The sequence below is a fragment of the Osmerus eperlanus genome, chromosome 18 (assembly GCF_963692335.1).
Source record: "Osmerus eperlanus chromosome 18, fOsmEpe2.1, whole genome shotgun sequence".
Lineage (NCBI taxonomy): Eukaryota > Metazoa > Chordata > Actinopteri > Osmeriformes > Osmeridae > Osmerus > Osmerus eperlanus.
The window spans coordinates 794,583-810,214 of NC_085035.1; the positions used below are offsets into that span (position 1 = coordinate 794,583).

Below are 15,632 nucleotides of genomic sequence, written 5' to 3' on the forward strand. Positions count from 1 at the left end.
GAGAGAGAGAGAGAGAGAGACAGACAGACAGACAGACAGACAGACAGAGAGAGAGAGAGAGAGAGAGAGAGAGAGACAGAGAGAGAGAGAGAGAGAGAGAGAGAGAGAGAGAGAGAGAGAGAGAGAGAGAGAGAGAGAGAGAGAGAGACAGACAGACAGACAGACAGACAGACAGACAGAGAGAGAGAGAGAGAGAGAGAGTGAGTGACTGTCCAAGTCCTTTGTTAGTTTACACATTCTCGAAAGTCTTCCCAGTGTTTATTGAAGGTGGCTGGGTTTGCGGTAGCAGACACATATTAAATGATTGTTAAAATAAGCTCCCGCCTGACCCCGGCTCCTGCGTGTGTTACGCTTCCTCACGTCCTCCAGGGTCAGGTTAGGGAGCTTCTTGTCTGAGGACTAATGCTTTTCCTATAGATTGCACATACACGCGCACACACACACACGTGCAGGCATAGATGAACACCCACCCACGCACTCACACAGACATACACACAAACCCCCAAACACATGTGCAAGTGTTCATGCTCTCACCTTCTTCAGGGCTCGTCCGCTCTCTGGTCCTGGTGTAACACTGCTGGAAAACAGGCTCATTTTCCAGACCAGGGTATTTTCCAGTGTGCTGTGTGTTGCCAATATATGCATTCTCTACAAACACACTGGAACATTCTGGCACTTTTCATGCAGCACACTAAATTCATTTCCTTTGTGTTCCGAAGCATATCCCCCCTTGGTTTCTGTTTTAAAAACATGGCATTTTCTTCAACAAACATTATTTCAAAGGGCGTCTGGGTCTTATGTATTGGAGAAGTTCTCTCGGTCTATAAAAAACACTTTATTTTTCATGAATCCACCGTTTTGCTTTAGTGTTTGTATTGAAATGAGGTGACCAGTGTCAGGCTGATTTGCTTGTAGCCTATCAAACTGTAAAGATGAGAAAACTGTACATGATGGCTAACCCTTCTCACTGTCTCTCCCTCCCTCTCTCTTTCTCCCCCTCTCTCTCTCATTCTCTCTCCTTTTCTCTGTCTATTTATCTCTCTCTATCTCTCTCTATCTCTCTTTCTGTCTTCCAGAGAGGTTCCAGCTACGGGTCCTTGATAACTGCTCATGGAAAATATCAGCTATTTGCCAAAACAGGCTATTTTAAGGCAAGTCTTGACTGAGTTCTGACATTTTCAACTGCCTTTCACTACTATCCACCCACACACATTGCACAGGAGATAGATGGAGAGAGTGAGAGCGGGAGGGATGGAGAGAGAGCGAGAGTAAGAAAGGTAGACAGGGAAAGAGAGAGGAACAGAGAGAGGGAGGAGAGAGAAAGGAGAGAGAGAGGGAGAAGGACAGATAGAGAGAGAGAGAGAGAGAGAGAGAGAGAGAGAGAAGAGAGAGAGAGAGAGAGAGAGAGAGAGAGAGAGAGAGAGAGAGAGGGAGGGAGGGAGGGAGGGAGGGAGGGAGGGAGGGATAGGGAGTGGGTGATGGCTGGAGGTCAGTCTGGACAAGAGTAATCTCTCTCAGTCTCCCTGCTTCCTGAGGCTGTGGAGGCTGCTGTGAGGCTGGGGCGAGGCTGGCCTCTCATCCACACCTCGGTGGGTGCGTCGTTACACCATCAGGAACACGAACAAAGGAGGTTGAGATATCAGTTGAAATACTTCTGCTGCTGTGAGTGCTTCATGCCCACCCACAAGCTGGCTTTTTGCTCCATGGAACTAAATCTAGACCCTGGTTCCTGCGGTGGAAACACAGTGAGTTCCGGGGGACAGTTCCTAGTTCCATGGGGCAGTTCCTGTGGTCGAAACGCTGCTGTAGAAGCAGCTGTGTGGATTCGAGCCACTCCAGTCTGTGATATTAGCGTACAGGCTGTTGTATTACCCTCTCTGCTTGCCTCCTAGAATTCTCCACACCTGCGATTGCAGCTGGGACTTTGAGGTTTGTGTCTTGCGCTGCCTCAGCCTGTCAGCTCCTGTCAGGCACGTGTCTCTCAGGTCTCTCTGCTCTGCTCCCTGGGGGGGGGGGGGGGGGGGGGGGGGGAGGGCCTCAAACGCCACGGTGACAGACTGAGAGTCTTAGAATCCAGGAATAACATCCAGATATACCTGCTATATGAGGATGGCTACCATGTACCTGTATGGGGATAGCTACCAGATATACCTGTATGAGGAAAGCAACCATTTACATCTGCTTGGAGAACAGTATATCATATACTGTATATCTGTATGAGAATTGCTATTATATATACCTGAATGAAAATAGCTACAAGATATGAATATGTATAAGAATAGCTACAAATATACAAACTATATACTGTATGCCTGTATGAGGATAGCTTCCATATCTACCTGTAAGTTACCTGTAGCTGAAATGAGTCAAACCACTGTCTCCGGTCTCAAGACCATCACATCCTGGACACTTCATACACTTTATCTATTTAATACTTTATTCCTAGAGAGATGCTGTCGGATGTTTGTGTCTGTTATTCAATCGTCTCACTCACCTAACACATACAGACTGGTCACTGTTACAGGGTAATATGGTGGATATTAAACAGGTCTGTTTGTGTCACTGTTACAGGGTAATCTGGTGGATATTAAACATGTCTGTTTGTGTCGCTGTTGCAGGGTAATCTGGTGGCCATCAAACATGTCAACAAGAAGCGGATTGAGTTGACCAGACAGGTGCTGTTTGAGCTCAAACATGTAAGTTCTCCTGATACATAAACTTACAGTTTACAATTCAGTTTACAGTAATTACAGATCTTAAGTCTAGTATAGCTAGCAGCTAGCCAGTCCTCTATTATAGTTAGCAGCTAGCCAGTCCTCTATTATAGTTAGCAGCTAGCCAGTCCTCTATTATAGTTAGCAGCTAGCCAGTCCTAGGACCCTCAGTGCCGGTGTTAATGATCCCTGCTCTCACCCTGGGACTACATTGATCTGCTCAGGAAGCAATCCTCTGATTTCCCTCTGGAGAGAGGCCCTGGATAATGACCAGGAAGCCGTTTTAGAGAAGTAGTCATTCCAACTCCCAGAGGACTGGACAGGAATACCTACCTTCCCCTCTGCCCCCCACCCTTCCCCTCTGCCCCTTCCCCTCTGCCCCCCACCCTTCCCCTCTGCCCCTTCCCCTCTGCCCCCCACCCTTCCCCTAGCCTCCTGCCCTTATGGCCTGCCTCAGGCCGCCATGCCTGGCTTTACGACGTTTACAACCCCCCTCCCCCCACCAGACACAGAATGGTCTCTCCCACCGTGAGGGCAGGCCTGTTGGAGAGCTTGTGTGGAGCTGGGCCGAGTCATTACGAGATCGTTCAAAGGGGGGCCTCTCCCCCCTGCCGTAGGAGGTCTCATTACTGGGGCCGGCGCTGAGGCTGGGAGCGGGCCCTGGGAACGCCCCCCCTCACACCCCTAACGCCCCCCTCGCACCGCAAGTTCCCCCAGCCTGGGATGAGATGCCCTCCTTCGTTTTATGGCCCGGCGGTCGTCGGCGGTCGTATTCGACGGTAATGAGGAAGCAGTGGAGGGAGGATCGATTAATTTGTCTCAGTGGTTGAAACGCAAAGTGAGAAATGCATGAATCTAAAGCGACTGAAGGGCAACATGTCTCCTTGTCTTGTCGTCTCTTTTAATCAAGACATCACCTGTGCGGTGAGACAGGATGCAGACCTGTGCGGTGAGACAGGATGCAGACCTGTGCGGTGAGACAGGATGCAGACCTAGTCTGTCTCTCTCTCTCTTTCACTGTCTCACTTTCTCTCTCCCCCCTCCCGCTCTCTCTTCCAGTCTCTCTCTCTATCTTGTTCTATCTCTCTCTCTGAGTTGTGGCCCAGTTGAGGGGAGGCCTGAATTCCTGGGTCCTCACACACACACTCACTGCTTGTACACATGTGTGCACACACACACACACACATGAGAGAGAGACAGGCCGCCCTGGCAGCTCTTCAGAAGCCCTGGGGGCATGATCGTCTGTGTCAGCCAACCAGATGGGGAAGAGGGTCTGCCAACGGAATCTTCTAGAATCTTCTGCTCCTCCTCCCTCTGTCTCCTCCCTCTGTTCCCCCCTCCTCCCCCTCCTTCCCCTCCTCCTCCTGTCTCCCCCTCTTTCCTCTCTTTCCTCCCCCTGCCCCTGGCAAGCTTTCAGCAGGGGACATGATATAGGCTAAAGGGTACACTAACTTCTCCTGAGCCGTGAAACAGGAGCTCCCCTTTCGCTGGTTTGGGCTCTCCTGTCACTCACTTGCGTCTTCCGTCCAGTTAAATACTCCGGAATGTTCACTTGGACGTTCTAGAGTTGTGTTTGTGGACGTTTCGTGAGTCTGCATGTGGATATTGTGACCCGTCCCTGTACGAGCTAGCATGGATAGAGAAGGTGTTTGTCTGGACTGGGTCAACATTGGACTCCAGTTCATTTTGCTCCAAGTGGAACCTTTAAATTGCCGTATTTTCCAAGGTTGATCTGGGGCGAAGCCTCTAGTATTTCAAAGTAATTTTGTCTGAGGGATTTGTAATTGACTCGATTCGTTTTTTTGGACGAGGTGCTCACATGGTAAAGAGGCAAACAGCAAGTGGAGGCAGCTGATGATGGTATTCCATGTAAAGGTAGCAGGTTAGCCCTGCCGCTGAGCTGTTACTGCTAGCACGTAGCTCTCCTCATCTCTGGATGTTACTGTTAGCACGTAGCTCTCCTCATCTCTGGATGTTACTGCTAGCACGTAGCTCTCCTCATCTCTGGATGTTACTGTTAGCACGTAGCTCTCCTCATCTGTGGATGTTACTGTTAGCACGTAGCTCTCCTCATCTCTGGATGTTACTGCTAGCACGTAGCTCTCCTCATCTCTGGATGTTACTGTTAGCACGTAGCTCTCCTCATCTGTGGATGTTACTGCTAGCACGTAGCTCTCCTCATCTGTGGATGTTAGCACGTCTGCTAGCACGTCCCCCTGCAGACACTGGGTGTTTCATAGCCTCCAGCAGCTCTATATTCACACACACGCGTGTCCCCCGGCGCCCTGGGAGAGCAGAGCCCCACACAGATCCTGCCAGGCCGAAGAACTGGGAACAGACGAGTCTGATGAAGCCCTGTCATCCTGCCAGGCCGAAGAACTGGGAACAGACTAGTCTGACTCTAAAAGAAAAAGAAAAGTTATTTAACCCTTGTGCTGCCTTCGGGTCACATGACCCAAAGGTTCATAACGAACCATCGTTGTGTTTACCCAATTTTACCCAATACAAAAACAAATAAAAATCATTTTCTTTTAACCTTCGCAATGTGGAGGGTCTGAGACAGCCTGACGGTTAAAAGAAAATGCTTCACTTTGTTTTTGTATGCGGTAAAGTTGTCACAATACGACGGTGGGTAACAATGACTGATGGGTCAGAATGACCCGAAGAGAACACAAGGGTTAAAAAACGCTCACTTTTGACTTTGTGTTGACCTACTATGTGCCAGTTGACTTTGGGACAATGTTTTAACTGTGGGTGTTTTTGTTGTTGTTTTTTTACAAGTGATATTGTTTGTTTGTTTTGGTTTCCAGATGAGAGATGTTCAGTTCAACCATTTGACAAGGTTCATCGGCGCCTGCATCGACCCCCCAAACATCTGCATTGTGACGGAGTACTGCCCCAGAGGAAGCCTACAGGTTAGAAACACAACGTCCTGGAACAAAGATTATTTTAACAAAACAGGAATTCAGATCTAGAGCAGACCTTTCTACCTCAGACTGATCGGTTTGGTAAACACATTGCGTTTATTTACACGTACACTTTGCCTCTTCATACGCCAGGAATGAATAATAAATAAAAATGACCGTTGACAAGGAAACTCAGAGCTATTTTTACGTTTATCAGACAGGCACTAGTGAAGTAGTATTAGCCGAGATAAAAAGGTTATTTGGAGGAATGTGACGGGGGTGTACCGGCACTCTGGGTTGAACCTTCCAGGAAACGGTTTGCCTCGGGCCTTATATGTCACTTCCTGTGATGCGTATCAGCCTGTGGGTTCGGGTTACGCATCCACATGCATCCTGCTGACATGAAGGAGTATGAATGACACATGAGCTAAACCTGACATCACTGAGCTTGTGTGTATTGACAATGCTCTCTCTCTTTCTCCCTCCCTCTTTCTCTCTCTCCTTCTCTCCCTCTCTCATCTTACTCTCATCGTACTCTTATCATTTTTCTCTCTCTCTCTCTCTCTCTCTCTCTCTCTCTCTCTCTCTCTCTCTCTCTCTCTCTCTCTCTCTCTCTCTCTCTCTCTCTCTCTCTCTCTCTCTCTCTCTCTCTCCCTCTTTCTATCTATTTCTCTCTCTCTCTCTCTCTCTCTGTCTTTCCCTCTCTCTCTCTCTCTCTCTCTCTCTCTCTCTCTCTCTCTCTGTCTTTCCCTCTCTATCGCTCTCTAAACCGAAAACTCTTTCCCTCTCTTTCAATCTTGTTCTATCTCTGAGTTGTGGCTTATTTGAGGGGAGCCATGCAGACCTGGATACCTCAGTCCTCACACACACACACACACACACACACATACACACACACATACACTACACGTACACATACATGAGGAGTGGAGAAAGTTGTGTTTGCTGATATCGGTTTGGTTCTGCTTCATCTGTGGACTCAAGCTGTTGTTGTTTTCCTTCCAGGACATTCTGGAGAACGAGAGCATCAACTTGGACTGGATGTTCCGCTACTCACTCATCAACGACATTGTGAAGGTGGGCGGGGCCATTGCGTTCGTGGGTGGGTCCATGGTGGAGGTAGGCAGGTATCTCAGAGAGTCCAGGATTGACCTCGAAGTCTGGAGCCTTCTGGATGTCTGGAACTACGGTTGTGGTTGTTTTGGGTTCACAAGTTATTAGAGAGAGGGTGGGGTGGTTTGGGGTTGAGTGGGGTTGGGTGTGGTGGGGGGGGGGGGGGGGGGGTGAAGTCTCCTGGCTGGATCTAGTTGGTACTGGCATCCACACACAGTCTGACTTACAGCTTGAGAGGACCATAATCACCGTCCCACCGCAAAATGCTTTCCACTTCATCAAAACCAATCATCCATGTATTTACAATACTTATTTTTAGTCTCGCCCAACAATAGAGGCTTTCTTTCCCAGATCGGTATCTTCAGTAGATAGAATTGTGTGTTGAGGTGAACTGGAGGGTTCGGAGAGTACCGGAGCTAAACTGCTGCTGAGATAAGCAAGTATTTGAAGCAAACTGCTATGGTGACGTTTGAGCAAAGAGGTCTCTTTGTAGTACGGCAGATTTTTACTCACAGTTCAAGTGAGTTGTCTAAATATTTAGCTTGTACTGGACACAAGTCTAGTAGGAACCAGATATAGGCATCAGAAATCCATATATTAGTTTCACAGGAAGTCCACCGTCAACTGCTAATAGAAACACGTTTGTTACATTTTCAATCCATCAAAATCAAGACATTATGAGACAAGATATTCAAATATCATGTCCACAGAACATTTCCTTACATGGCCAAGCATGGTCAGCAACTGTGGTACAGTAGAAAAGACAAACAGGTGATAATATCATAACTCATGGAAGTTTATACATATTTCCCTTTTGCTGTCTCCAGAGCGTTCAGACCGAATGCATTCCATGTCTATATGCGGACTGTAGGAGACCCGCTTCATGACCTCTTCACCTCAGCAAGAGACAAGTCTCTCGTGTACAAAAACTCTGCGTATCACTTGGATAAATGGTGTCTTCCTCTGATACTGTCCCCTCCCCAGGGAATGAACTACCTCCATAACAGTTACATCGGTTCCCATGGAAACCTGAAATCATCCAACTGCGTGGTGGACAGCCGCTTCGTGCTGAAGATCACCGACTACGGCCTGGCCACCTTCCGCTCCTCCTGCGAGAACGACGACTCGCACGCGCTCTACGCAAGTAGGTCTGCCTGGTCTAGCTGGGTCTAGCTGGGTCTAGCTGGGTCTGGCTGGGTCTAGCTGGGTCTGGCTGGGTCTAGCTGGGTCTAGTTGGGTCTAGCTGGGTCTAGCTGCGTCTAGCTGGGTCTGGTTGACACCCACAGCATCTCTCTGTTTCAAGTTTATTTGTGTGTGTCTCCAGAGGAGCTGATCTGAGTGTGTGTGTCTCCAGAGGAGCTGATCTGAGTGTGTGTGTCTCCAGAGGAGCTGATCTGAGTGTGTGTGTCTCCAGAGGAGCTGATCTGAGTGTGTGTGTCTCCAGAGGAGCTGATCTGAGTGTGTGTGTCTCCAGAGGAGCTGATCTGAGTGTGTGTGTCTCCAGAGGAGCTGATCTGAGTGTGTGTGTCTCCAGAGGAGCTGATCTGAGTGTGTGTGTCTCCAGAGGAGCTGATCTGAGTGTGTGTGTCTCCAGAGGAGCTGATCTGAGTGTGTGTGTCTCCAGAGGAGCTGATCTGCGTGTGTGTGTCTCCAGAGGAGCTGATCTGAGTGTGTGTGTCTCCAGAGGAGCTGATCTGAGTGTGTGTGTCTCCAGAGGAGCTGATCTGAGTGTGTGTGTCTCCAGAGGAGCTGATCTGCGTGTGTGTGTCTCCAGAGGAGCTGATCTGAGTGTGTGTGTCTCCAGAGGAGCTGATCTGAGTGTGTGTGTCTCCAGAGGAGCTGATCTGAGTGTGTGTGTCTCCAGTGAAACTGTGGACGGCTCCAGAGCTGCTGATATACGACCGCCACCCTCCCCAGGGCACGCAGAAGGGGGACGTGTACAGCTTTGGGATCATCCTGCAGGAGATCGCTCTCAGGAACGGCCCTTTCTACATGGACGGTCTGGACCTGAGCCCCAAAGGTGACTATCAGGAGGGTCTAAATAAGTAACTAAATAAGAACTAAATAAGAATAACAAAAAAAACATTAATTTATGTGATACTTTGCAACTGATTTTTGATAACCTGACCCATACCCAATGCCAATATGTATAGCTCAGTGATAGAGCAGGTTCAAATCCCCCCTCCAACCATGTCCAGTATGGCGCTTTGGATAAAAGCACCTGCAAAATGAATGCAAAACAACGAATATGACATTGTTCCTTTGGTCGACGGTTTTATCCAGAGTGGTATTTAGGCTGTGTGGGATTACCCCCTGAGGACCCTGCTGAAGTTGAGTAGCGTTCTGTCAGAGTCACTCCCTCTCTGACCCTCCTTCCTGTCCAGCCAATCACACTGCCTCCTGTCTACACAGCGTGACTCATAGACCGAGTTTGGGTGCGTTTGGGAGCAGGCAGTGGTAGGGCGGAGGGTGGTAGGAGATTGCAGGTTTGAATCCCCCCTCTGTCGCTCTGGAAGTCCTGTTGAACAGTGAATGTTCAACAGGACTTCCATCCCGCTGGCCTGGGTTCTCACTAACCCTGACTGGCTGGCCTGGGTTCTCACTAACCCTGACTGGCTGACCTGGGACCTGGGTTCTCACTAACCCTGACTGGCTGGCCTGGGTTCTCACTAACCCTGACTGGCTGGTCTGGGTTCTCACGAACCCTGACTGGCTGATTTGTTCCTGATCACAGAGCAGCGCAGGTCTTGCTTGTTCTTGCGACTGAAAATGTGAGAAACAGATGTGGTGGATCTGTCCAGGTTCGCTTATAAATCTGTTTACAATTATTTCGTAATCTTTTTTCAAGTATCCTGGGCTGTATGTTGAGGTCTGTGTTGTTGCTGTATGAATGTAACAGACACATACAGATATGCAGGTACACACACCCCTTCACACATACACCCCCACGGCTCCACCCCCCGCCCCAACCCCCCATACACACACACCCCCACCCCTCCGCACACACACACCACCCCTGCTCCACCACACCCTGAACTAAACCCACCCTGTGTTGTTGTGTGTTGCAGAGATCGTCCAGAAGGTGCGTAACGGCCAGCGGCCGTACTTCCGTCCGACCACAGATAACAGCTGCCACTGCGCTGAGCTGAGCGGGCTGATGGAGACCTGCTGGGCGGAGGACCCGGCCGAGAGACCCGACTTCACACACATCAAGATCTACATCACCAAGCTCAACAAGTGAGACCTTACACACACACACACACATCAACACATAGCCACGTTAGCATGGCTACGTTTGCGTAGCATAGCCACGTTAGCATGGCTGTTTGCGTAGCATAGCCACGTTAGCATGGCTGTTTGCGTAGCATAGCCACGTTAGCATGGCTACGTTTGCGTAGCATAGCCACGTTAGCATGGCTACGTTTGCGTAGCATAGCCACGTTAGCATGGCTACGTTTATGTAGCATAGCCACGTTAGTGTTGGGACCTGCCACAGTCGTTGGCGTGCCTCAGTGGGTTAGAAAGATGCGTGTGATTGACAGCCCTCAGATGCACTTACGGACGGTGTGACAGGAAGGTGCATCTCCAGCCCTCCTCCCCCTCCTCCTCCTCCACCTCCCCCTCCACCTCCTCCACCTCAGGCACCAGCCAGCTAACAGAAACACTCTCCCCGTGTTATTTTCATTAAGTTAATGTATGTTGCTGACACCACATGATGGATGCTGTGTTATTCTTGGTCGGGAGTGGAGGGTGTAGGGGGGCAGGGGGGTTGAAGGACAAGGGGGTCAGGTGGGGTCATCAGCGCAGGGGGAGGGAACTGATTTAACCTACAGTGGGTAGGGAGCTACACTTCATATGAACAGCTTTGACAGTGGATTTCCCTGGAATCCATCAGATTTTCCTTTCCGGTATACAAGTAGATCCAGCTAACTGTCCTGGTAACAACCACGTGATACGTGTTTACCTGGTAACAAACACACGATACGTGTTTCCCTGGTAACAACCGCACGATACGTGTTTCCCTGGTAACAACCGCACGATACGTGTTTCCCTGGTAACAACCGCACGATACGTGTTTCCCTGGTAACAACCACAAGATACGTGTTTCGCTGGTAACAACCGCACGATACGTGTTTCCCTGGTAACAACCACATGATACGTGTTTCCCTGGTAACAACCACATGATACGTGTTTCCCTGCTGTGTCCCAGGGAAGGAAGCACCAGTATCCTGAACAACTTGCTCTCCAGGATGGAGCAATATGCCAACAACCTGGAGAACCTGGTGGAGGAGCGAACACAGGCCTACTTGGAGGAGAAGAGGAAGGCCGAAAACCTACTTTACCAAATCCTGCCACAGTGAGAACAAATTAAGAATCTCCATGTTTTTATTTAAATTTTTTATTATTATTTCTATTATTTAATAGCAAGACAGGGAAAACAAACCTGAACTTTTGATCAGCAAACTAAATTAAGTCGTAAGAATATGACACCTCAGTGTTGTTCGAAATCCGCCTGAACAGAATCATTTAATTGTTTGATATCTTGCACTTTCCGAGAGACCCATATTCCGTCCGTCTGGGAAGTGAAGCGTAGAGTGCCGGGGCCGTGACAGAAGACAGGAGGAGGGAGAGGAGTAGAGAGGAGGAGGAGGAGGGAGAGGAGGAGGAGGGAGAGGAGGAGGAGAGAGGAGGAGGGAGAGAGGAGGAGGAGAGAGGAGGAGGAGGGAGAGAGGAGGAGAGAGGAGGAGGAGGGAGAGAGGAGGAGAGAGGAGGAGGAGGGAGAGAGGAGGAGGAGATAGGAAGAGAGAGCGGAGAGCGCTGGGGCCATGACAAAGCTGACAAGAAAACTTCTCATTACCGGAGGAGGGAGAGGAGGAAGAGGAGGGAGGAGAGAGGAGGAGGGAGGAGATATGGCTCGAAACAATCTGATAACGCCACAGAGACCTGGTTCTGTTTAAGCTCTGTCATCTCAGTCCATCCAATTTATCAGAGAGCAGTTTCTGGGAGAACACACAGATACCCTCTCTCTCTCCGTGGGAGAACACACAGATACCCTCTCTCTCTCCCTGGGAGAACAGACAGATACCCTCTCTCTCCTCTCTCTCTATGTCTCTCTCCCCTCTCTCTCTCCCTGGGAGAACACACAGATACCCTCTCTCTCCTCTCTCTCTATGTCTCTCTCCCCTCTCTCTCTCCCTGCTTAGTCAGACTTATCGGCGCCTACGGTTCTTTTCATTAATGAAAAAAAAGAATTCAAATAAGGTAAATTAGCAGGGCTACGATAACAAGACGACACAGTTATTCAGTCCAGATTGAAAGCTGCTGTTCTGTAGGTGTTAATTCACCATGAGAATGATGATTAATTCGGCTCACATTCGTTTTCACAGCACTAGCTTCCCATCCTGTTCTCTCCTCTCTAAATGATCTCTCCTCTCTCTCCTCTCTAAATGATCTCTCCTCTCTAAATGATCTCTCCTCTCTCTCCTCTCTAAATTATCTCTCCTCTCTCTCCTCTCTAAATGATCTCTCTAAATGATCTCTCCTCTCTCTCTAAATGATCTCTCCTCTCTCCTCTGTAAATGATCTCTCCTCTCTAAATGATCTCTCCTCTCTCTCCTCTCTAAATGATCTCTCCTCTCTAAATTATCTCTCCTCTCTATGTCTCTCTGTTTCTCTGTCCTCTCTCCGTTTCTCTCTCTCTCTGTCTCTCTCTGTTTCTCTCTCCCCTCTCTCTCTCTATGTCTCTCTCTCCCCTCTCTCTCCTCTCTCTCTATGTATTTCTCTCCTCTCTCTCCCCTCTCTCTCTCCTCTCTCCTCTCTCTCTGTCTCTCTCCCCTCTCTCTCCTCAGCTCGGTAGCAGAGCAGCTGAAGCGTGGCGAGACGGTGCAGGCCGAGGCGTTCGACAGCGTCACCATCTACTTCAGTGACATCGTGGGCTTCACGTCCATGTCAGCAGAGAGCACCCCGCTGCAGGTACTGACATGAGGCCGCTCTGCCCGGCTCTGCCCCGCGCCCGGCTCTGCCCCGCGCCCGGCTCTGTCCCGCGCCCGGCTCTGCCCCGCGCCCGGCTCTGCCCCGCGCCCGGCTCTGCCCCGCGCCCGGCTCTGCCCCGCGCCCGGCTCTGCCCCGCGCCCGGCTCTGCCCCGCGCCCGGCTCTGCCCGGCTCTGCCCCGCGCCCGGCTCTGCCCCGCGTCCGGCTCTGCCCCGCGCCCGGCTCTGCCCCACGCCCGGCTCTGCTCTGCCCCGCTAATCACACACCGTTCCTGGACTCTGACCACCGAAACACTGGTAGAAATATGCCCTCCTGAATCTTCTGCCCTGCTGTCTGTAGGCACTATTTGCACATCGCTTTGGATAAAAGCATCTTCACCCCACGCCTGAATACGACTCCAGAGAGTCTTCAAACTGTCGCTAGTGAAGTGCAAATTATAATCAGAACCTCCCAAGCACAGTCATTTCAAGTAATCAATTCGCCCGCGTGAACAAGTGATTCAGCCCTCCCTCCACCAACTGTCCTCAAGACAAACAAAGATAATTTGATAGCAACAGTCACCCCTCACCGCTCAGTCAGATGGCTGAGCGGTGAGGGAGTCGGGCTAGTAATCTGAAGGTTGCCAGTTCGATTCCCAGCCGTGCAAAATGACGTTGTGTCCTTGGGCAAGTCACTTCACCCTACTTGCCTCGGGGGGAATGTCCCTGTACTTACTGTAAGTCACTCTGGATAAGAGCGTCTGCTAAATGACTAAATGACTAAATGTAAATGTAATGCAACAGGCTTTAAAATGGCCGGTCGAACATCTTGTTATTGACAGAAGGGAACGCCGTGCCAGAGAGGATTTAGACGAGAACCACGTGTCTTACACAACCTCTCTCACTCAGAGAGCGTTCGCTATTACCTAGAGAGAGAGAGAGATAAAGAGAGAGAGTAAGGGAGAGAGAGCAAGAGAAAAAAGAGTGAGAGAGTGAGAAAGGAAGAGCGAGAGAGATAAAAGAGTAAAAGAGAGAGAGGAGAGAGAGAGTACCTTTACATGTCTCACAGTTCCCAAGCATACCCCACACACACGGACCTGAACTCTAAATAGAACTGTTATCAGAGTAGGAGCTCATGAGTCAGAGAGTTCTGCTGAATGCCAGCTCTTCTCTCTCACATCCAGAGACGAGATCAAGGCTGCTCGACCTGTAAGGTCCTGAAAGATCCTGAAAGGTCCTGAAAGTCACCTTTAGAGGAGAGATGTGTCCGTGTAACCTCAGCGACTCAGAACGTTGTTTCCCCAGAAAAGGCTTAGCCCTCAAACTCTAAACAACATGAAACAAGAGGAGTCATGCTTCTCAGTGCTGCATCACAAATGTCCTCTCAGTAATGCTTGATGTCAGAGTTTTGGGAGACAGCACAAACAGCGTTCTCAGCACAGCAGGCACTCTGCAGCAGGCAGCCGGCACTCTTCAGCAGGAAGCCGGCACAGCAGTTATTGGTTGCTGCTGTGAGGGCCAGACAGGCCAACGATCTGGTACATCCTCACACACACACTCTCTCTCTCATGGATGGGAAAGTGTGTCAAGAGAAATATATCATAGCTAAATGACGAAAATAGACTTTTAATGTGAATTTAGGTAACAACGGTTTTATGTTTTTCGGAGACCATCACAATTTTTCATCCTGACCAACAGACCTCTGGGAATTACAGCAGTAACACCAGGTTGAACCACGGCAACACTAAATGCATAATTCTGACCTCACATAAACTGTTTACATCTAGCATAACTATTACTCTGCAAAATCGTGGAGATCTAGAACTTGAAAATATTCAGTCTGCGATTGTTTTACTCGATGCAAATGCTTTCTGTCTATAAACTTTTGGTCTGGGCTGCAGTCCATCTGGACGAGCAGAAATATGTAAATCTGAGTCATGCAGAATCTCTCGCAGAACCACAACGGAGCCAGAAACCAGAGCCAACCAAGAGGAGAACCTGAGATTAACTCAGATGCTGTGGAATCTAACTCTGACATTTGTTTGACTCTCCCAAAGTCATTGCACATGTATTCACAGATAAACTCACAGCAGTACGCAAGCTAACTGGTGGGTTTCAGTGCAGGTGTGCAGCGTACTGAACGGCTGCTCTCCTCTCCTACAGGTGGTGACTCTCCTCAACGACCTGTACACCTGCTTTGACGCCATCATAGACAACTTTGATGTTTACAAGGTAAACCCGCCTGTTACCTCACCCCTCCAACCTGCTAACAGCATTCTTTTCATGACGTCACCCACGGCAACAGGTTCTCCTGTGTTGACCTATGACCTCTGTCCTGTTGCCCTGGCTGTCTGTCCTGATCTACGACCTCTGTCCTGTCCTGACCCTTGACCTCTGCCCTGTGTGTGTGTGTAGGTGGAGACCATAGGCGACGCCTACATGGTGGTGTCTGGGCTCCCAGTGAGGAACGGGAAGCTGCACGCCAGGGAGATCGCTGGAATGTCCCTGGCTCTGCTGGAGCAGGTCAAAACCTTCAAGATCCGCCACAGACCTAATGACCAGCTACGGCTACGGGTCGGCATACACACAGGTACCGTCACACGCCTAGCACACGCCTAGCACATGCCTAGCACACGCCTAGCACATGCCTAGCACACACCTAGCACACGCCTAGCACACACCTAGCACACGCCTAGCACACGCCTAGCACACGCCTAGCACACCCCTAGCACACGCCTTATAGGAGAACACACACAGGTACAATCACACGCCTAGCTACTGAGAAAGCGTATGCTTCTAGGAAGCAAGTGTCTGACGGCCAACTTAGTGAATCAAATGTTGGGCGCACCATTCGTTGCCATTTGCCTTTTCTACCCAGACCCTAAAACGCCAGTAATAAATCACAGGTGTCAAGCCTTCAGTCCTTCTC

At 49.8% G+C, this 15,632-nt stretch overlaps 1 protein-coding gene across 1 annotated transcript in view; it reads left to right on the forward strand.

The window, feature by feature from the left end:
- npr2 (natriuretic peptide receptor 2) overlaps positions 1-15,632 on the forward strand; it is a 34,246-nt gene that overhangs the window by 15,750 nt on the left and 2,864 nt on the right. Inside the window, exons 9-19 of the mRNA XM_062483841.1 lie at positions 1,077-1,151; positions 2,619-2,696; positions 5,525-5,629; positions 6,626-6,697; positions 7,718-7,877; positions 8,598-8,753; positions 9,802-9,970; positions 10,944-11,090; positions 12,583-12,706; positions 14,867-14,935; positions 15,119-15,293. Of these exons, the coding sequence (XP_062339825.1) occupies positions 1,077-1,151; positions 2,619-2,696; positions 5,525-5,629; positions 6,626-6,697; positions 7,718-7,877; positions 8,598-8,753; positions 9,802-9,970; positions 10,944-11,090; positions 12,583-12,706; positions 14,867-14,935; positions 15,119-15,293 (1,330 nt within the window). The remainder of the gene's footprint in view (positions 1-1,076; positions 1,152-2,618; positions 2,697-5,524; positions 5,630-6,625; positions 6,698-7,717; positions 7,878-8,597; positions 8,754-9,801; positions 9,971-10,943; positions 11,091-12,582; positions 12,707-14,866; positions 14,936-15,118; positions 15,294-15,632) is intronic.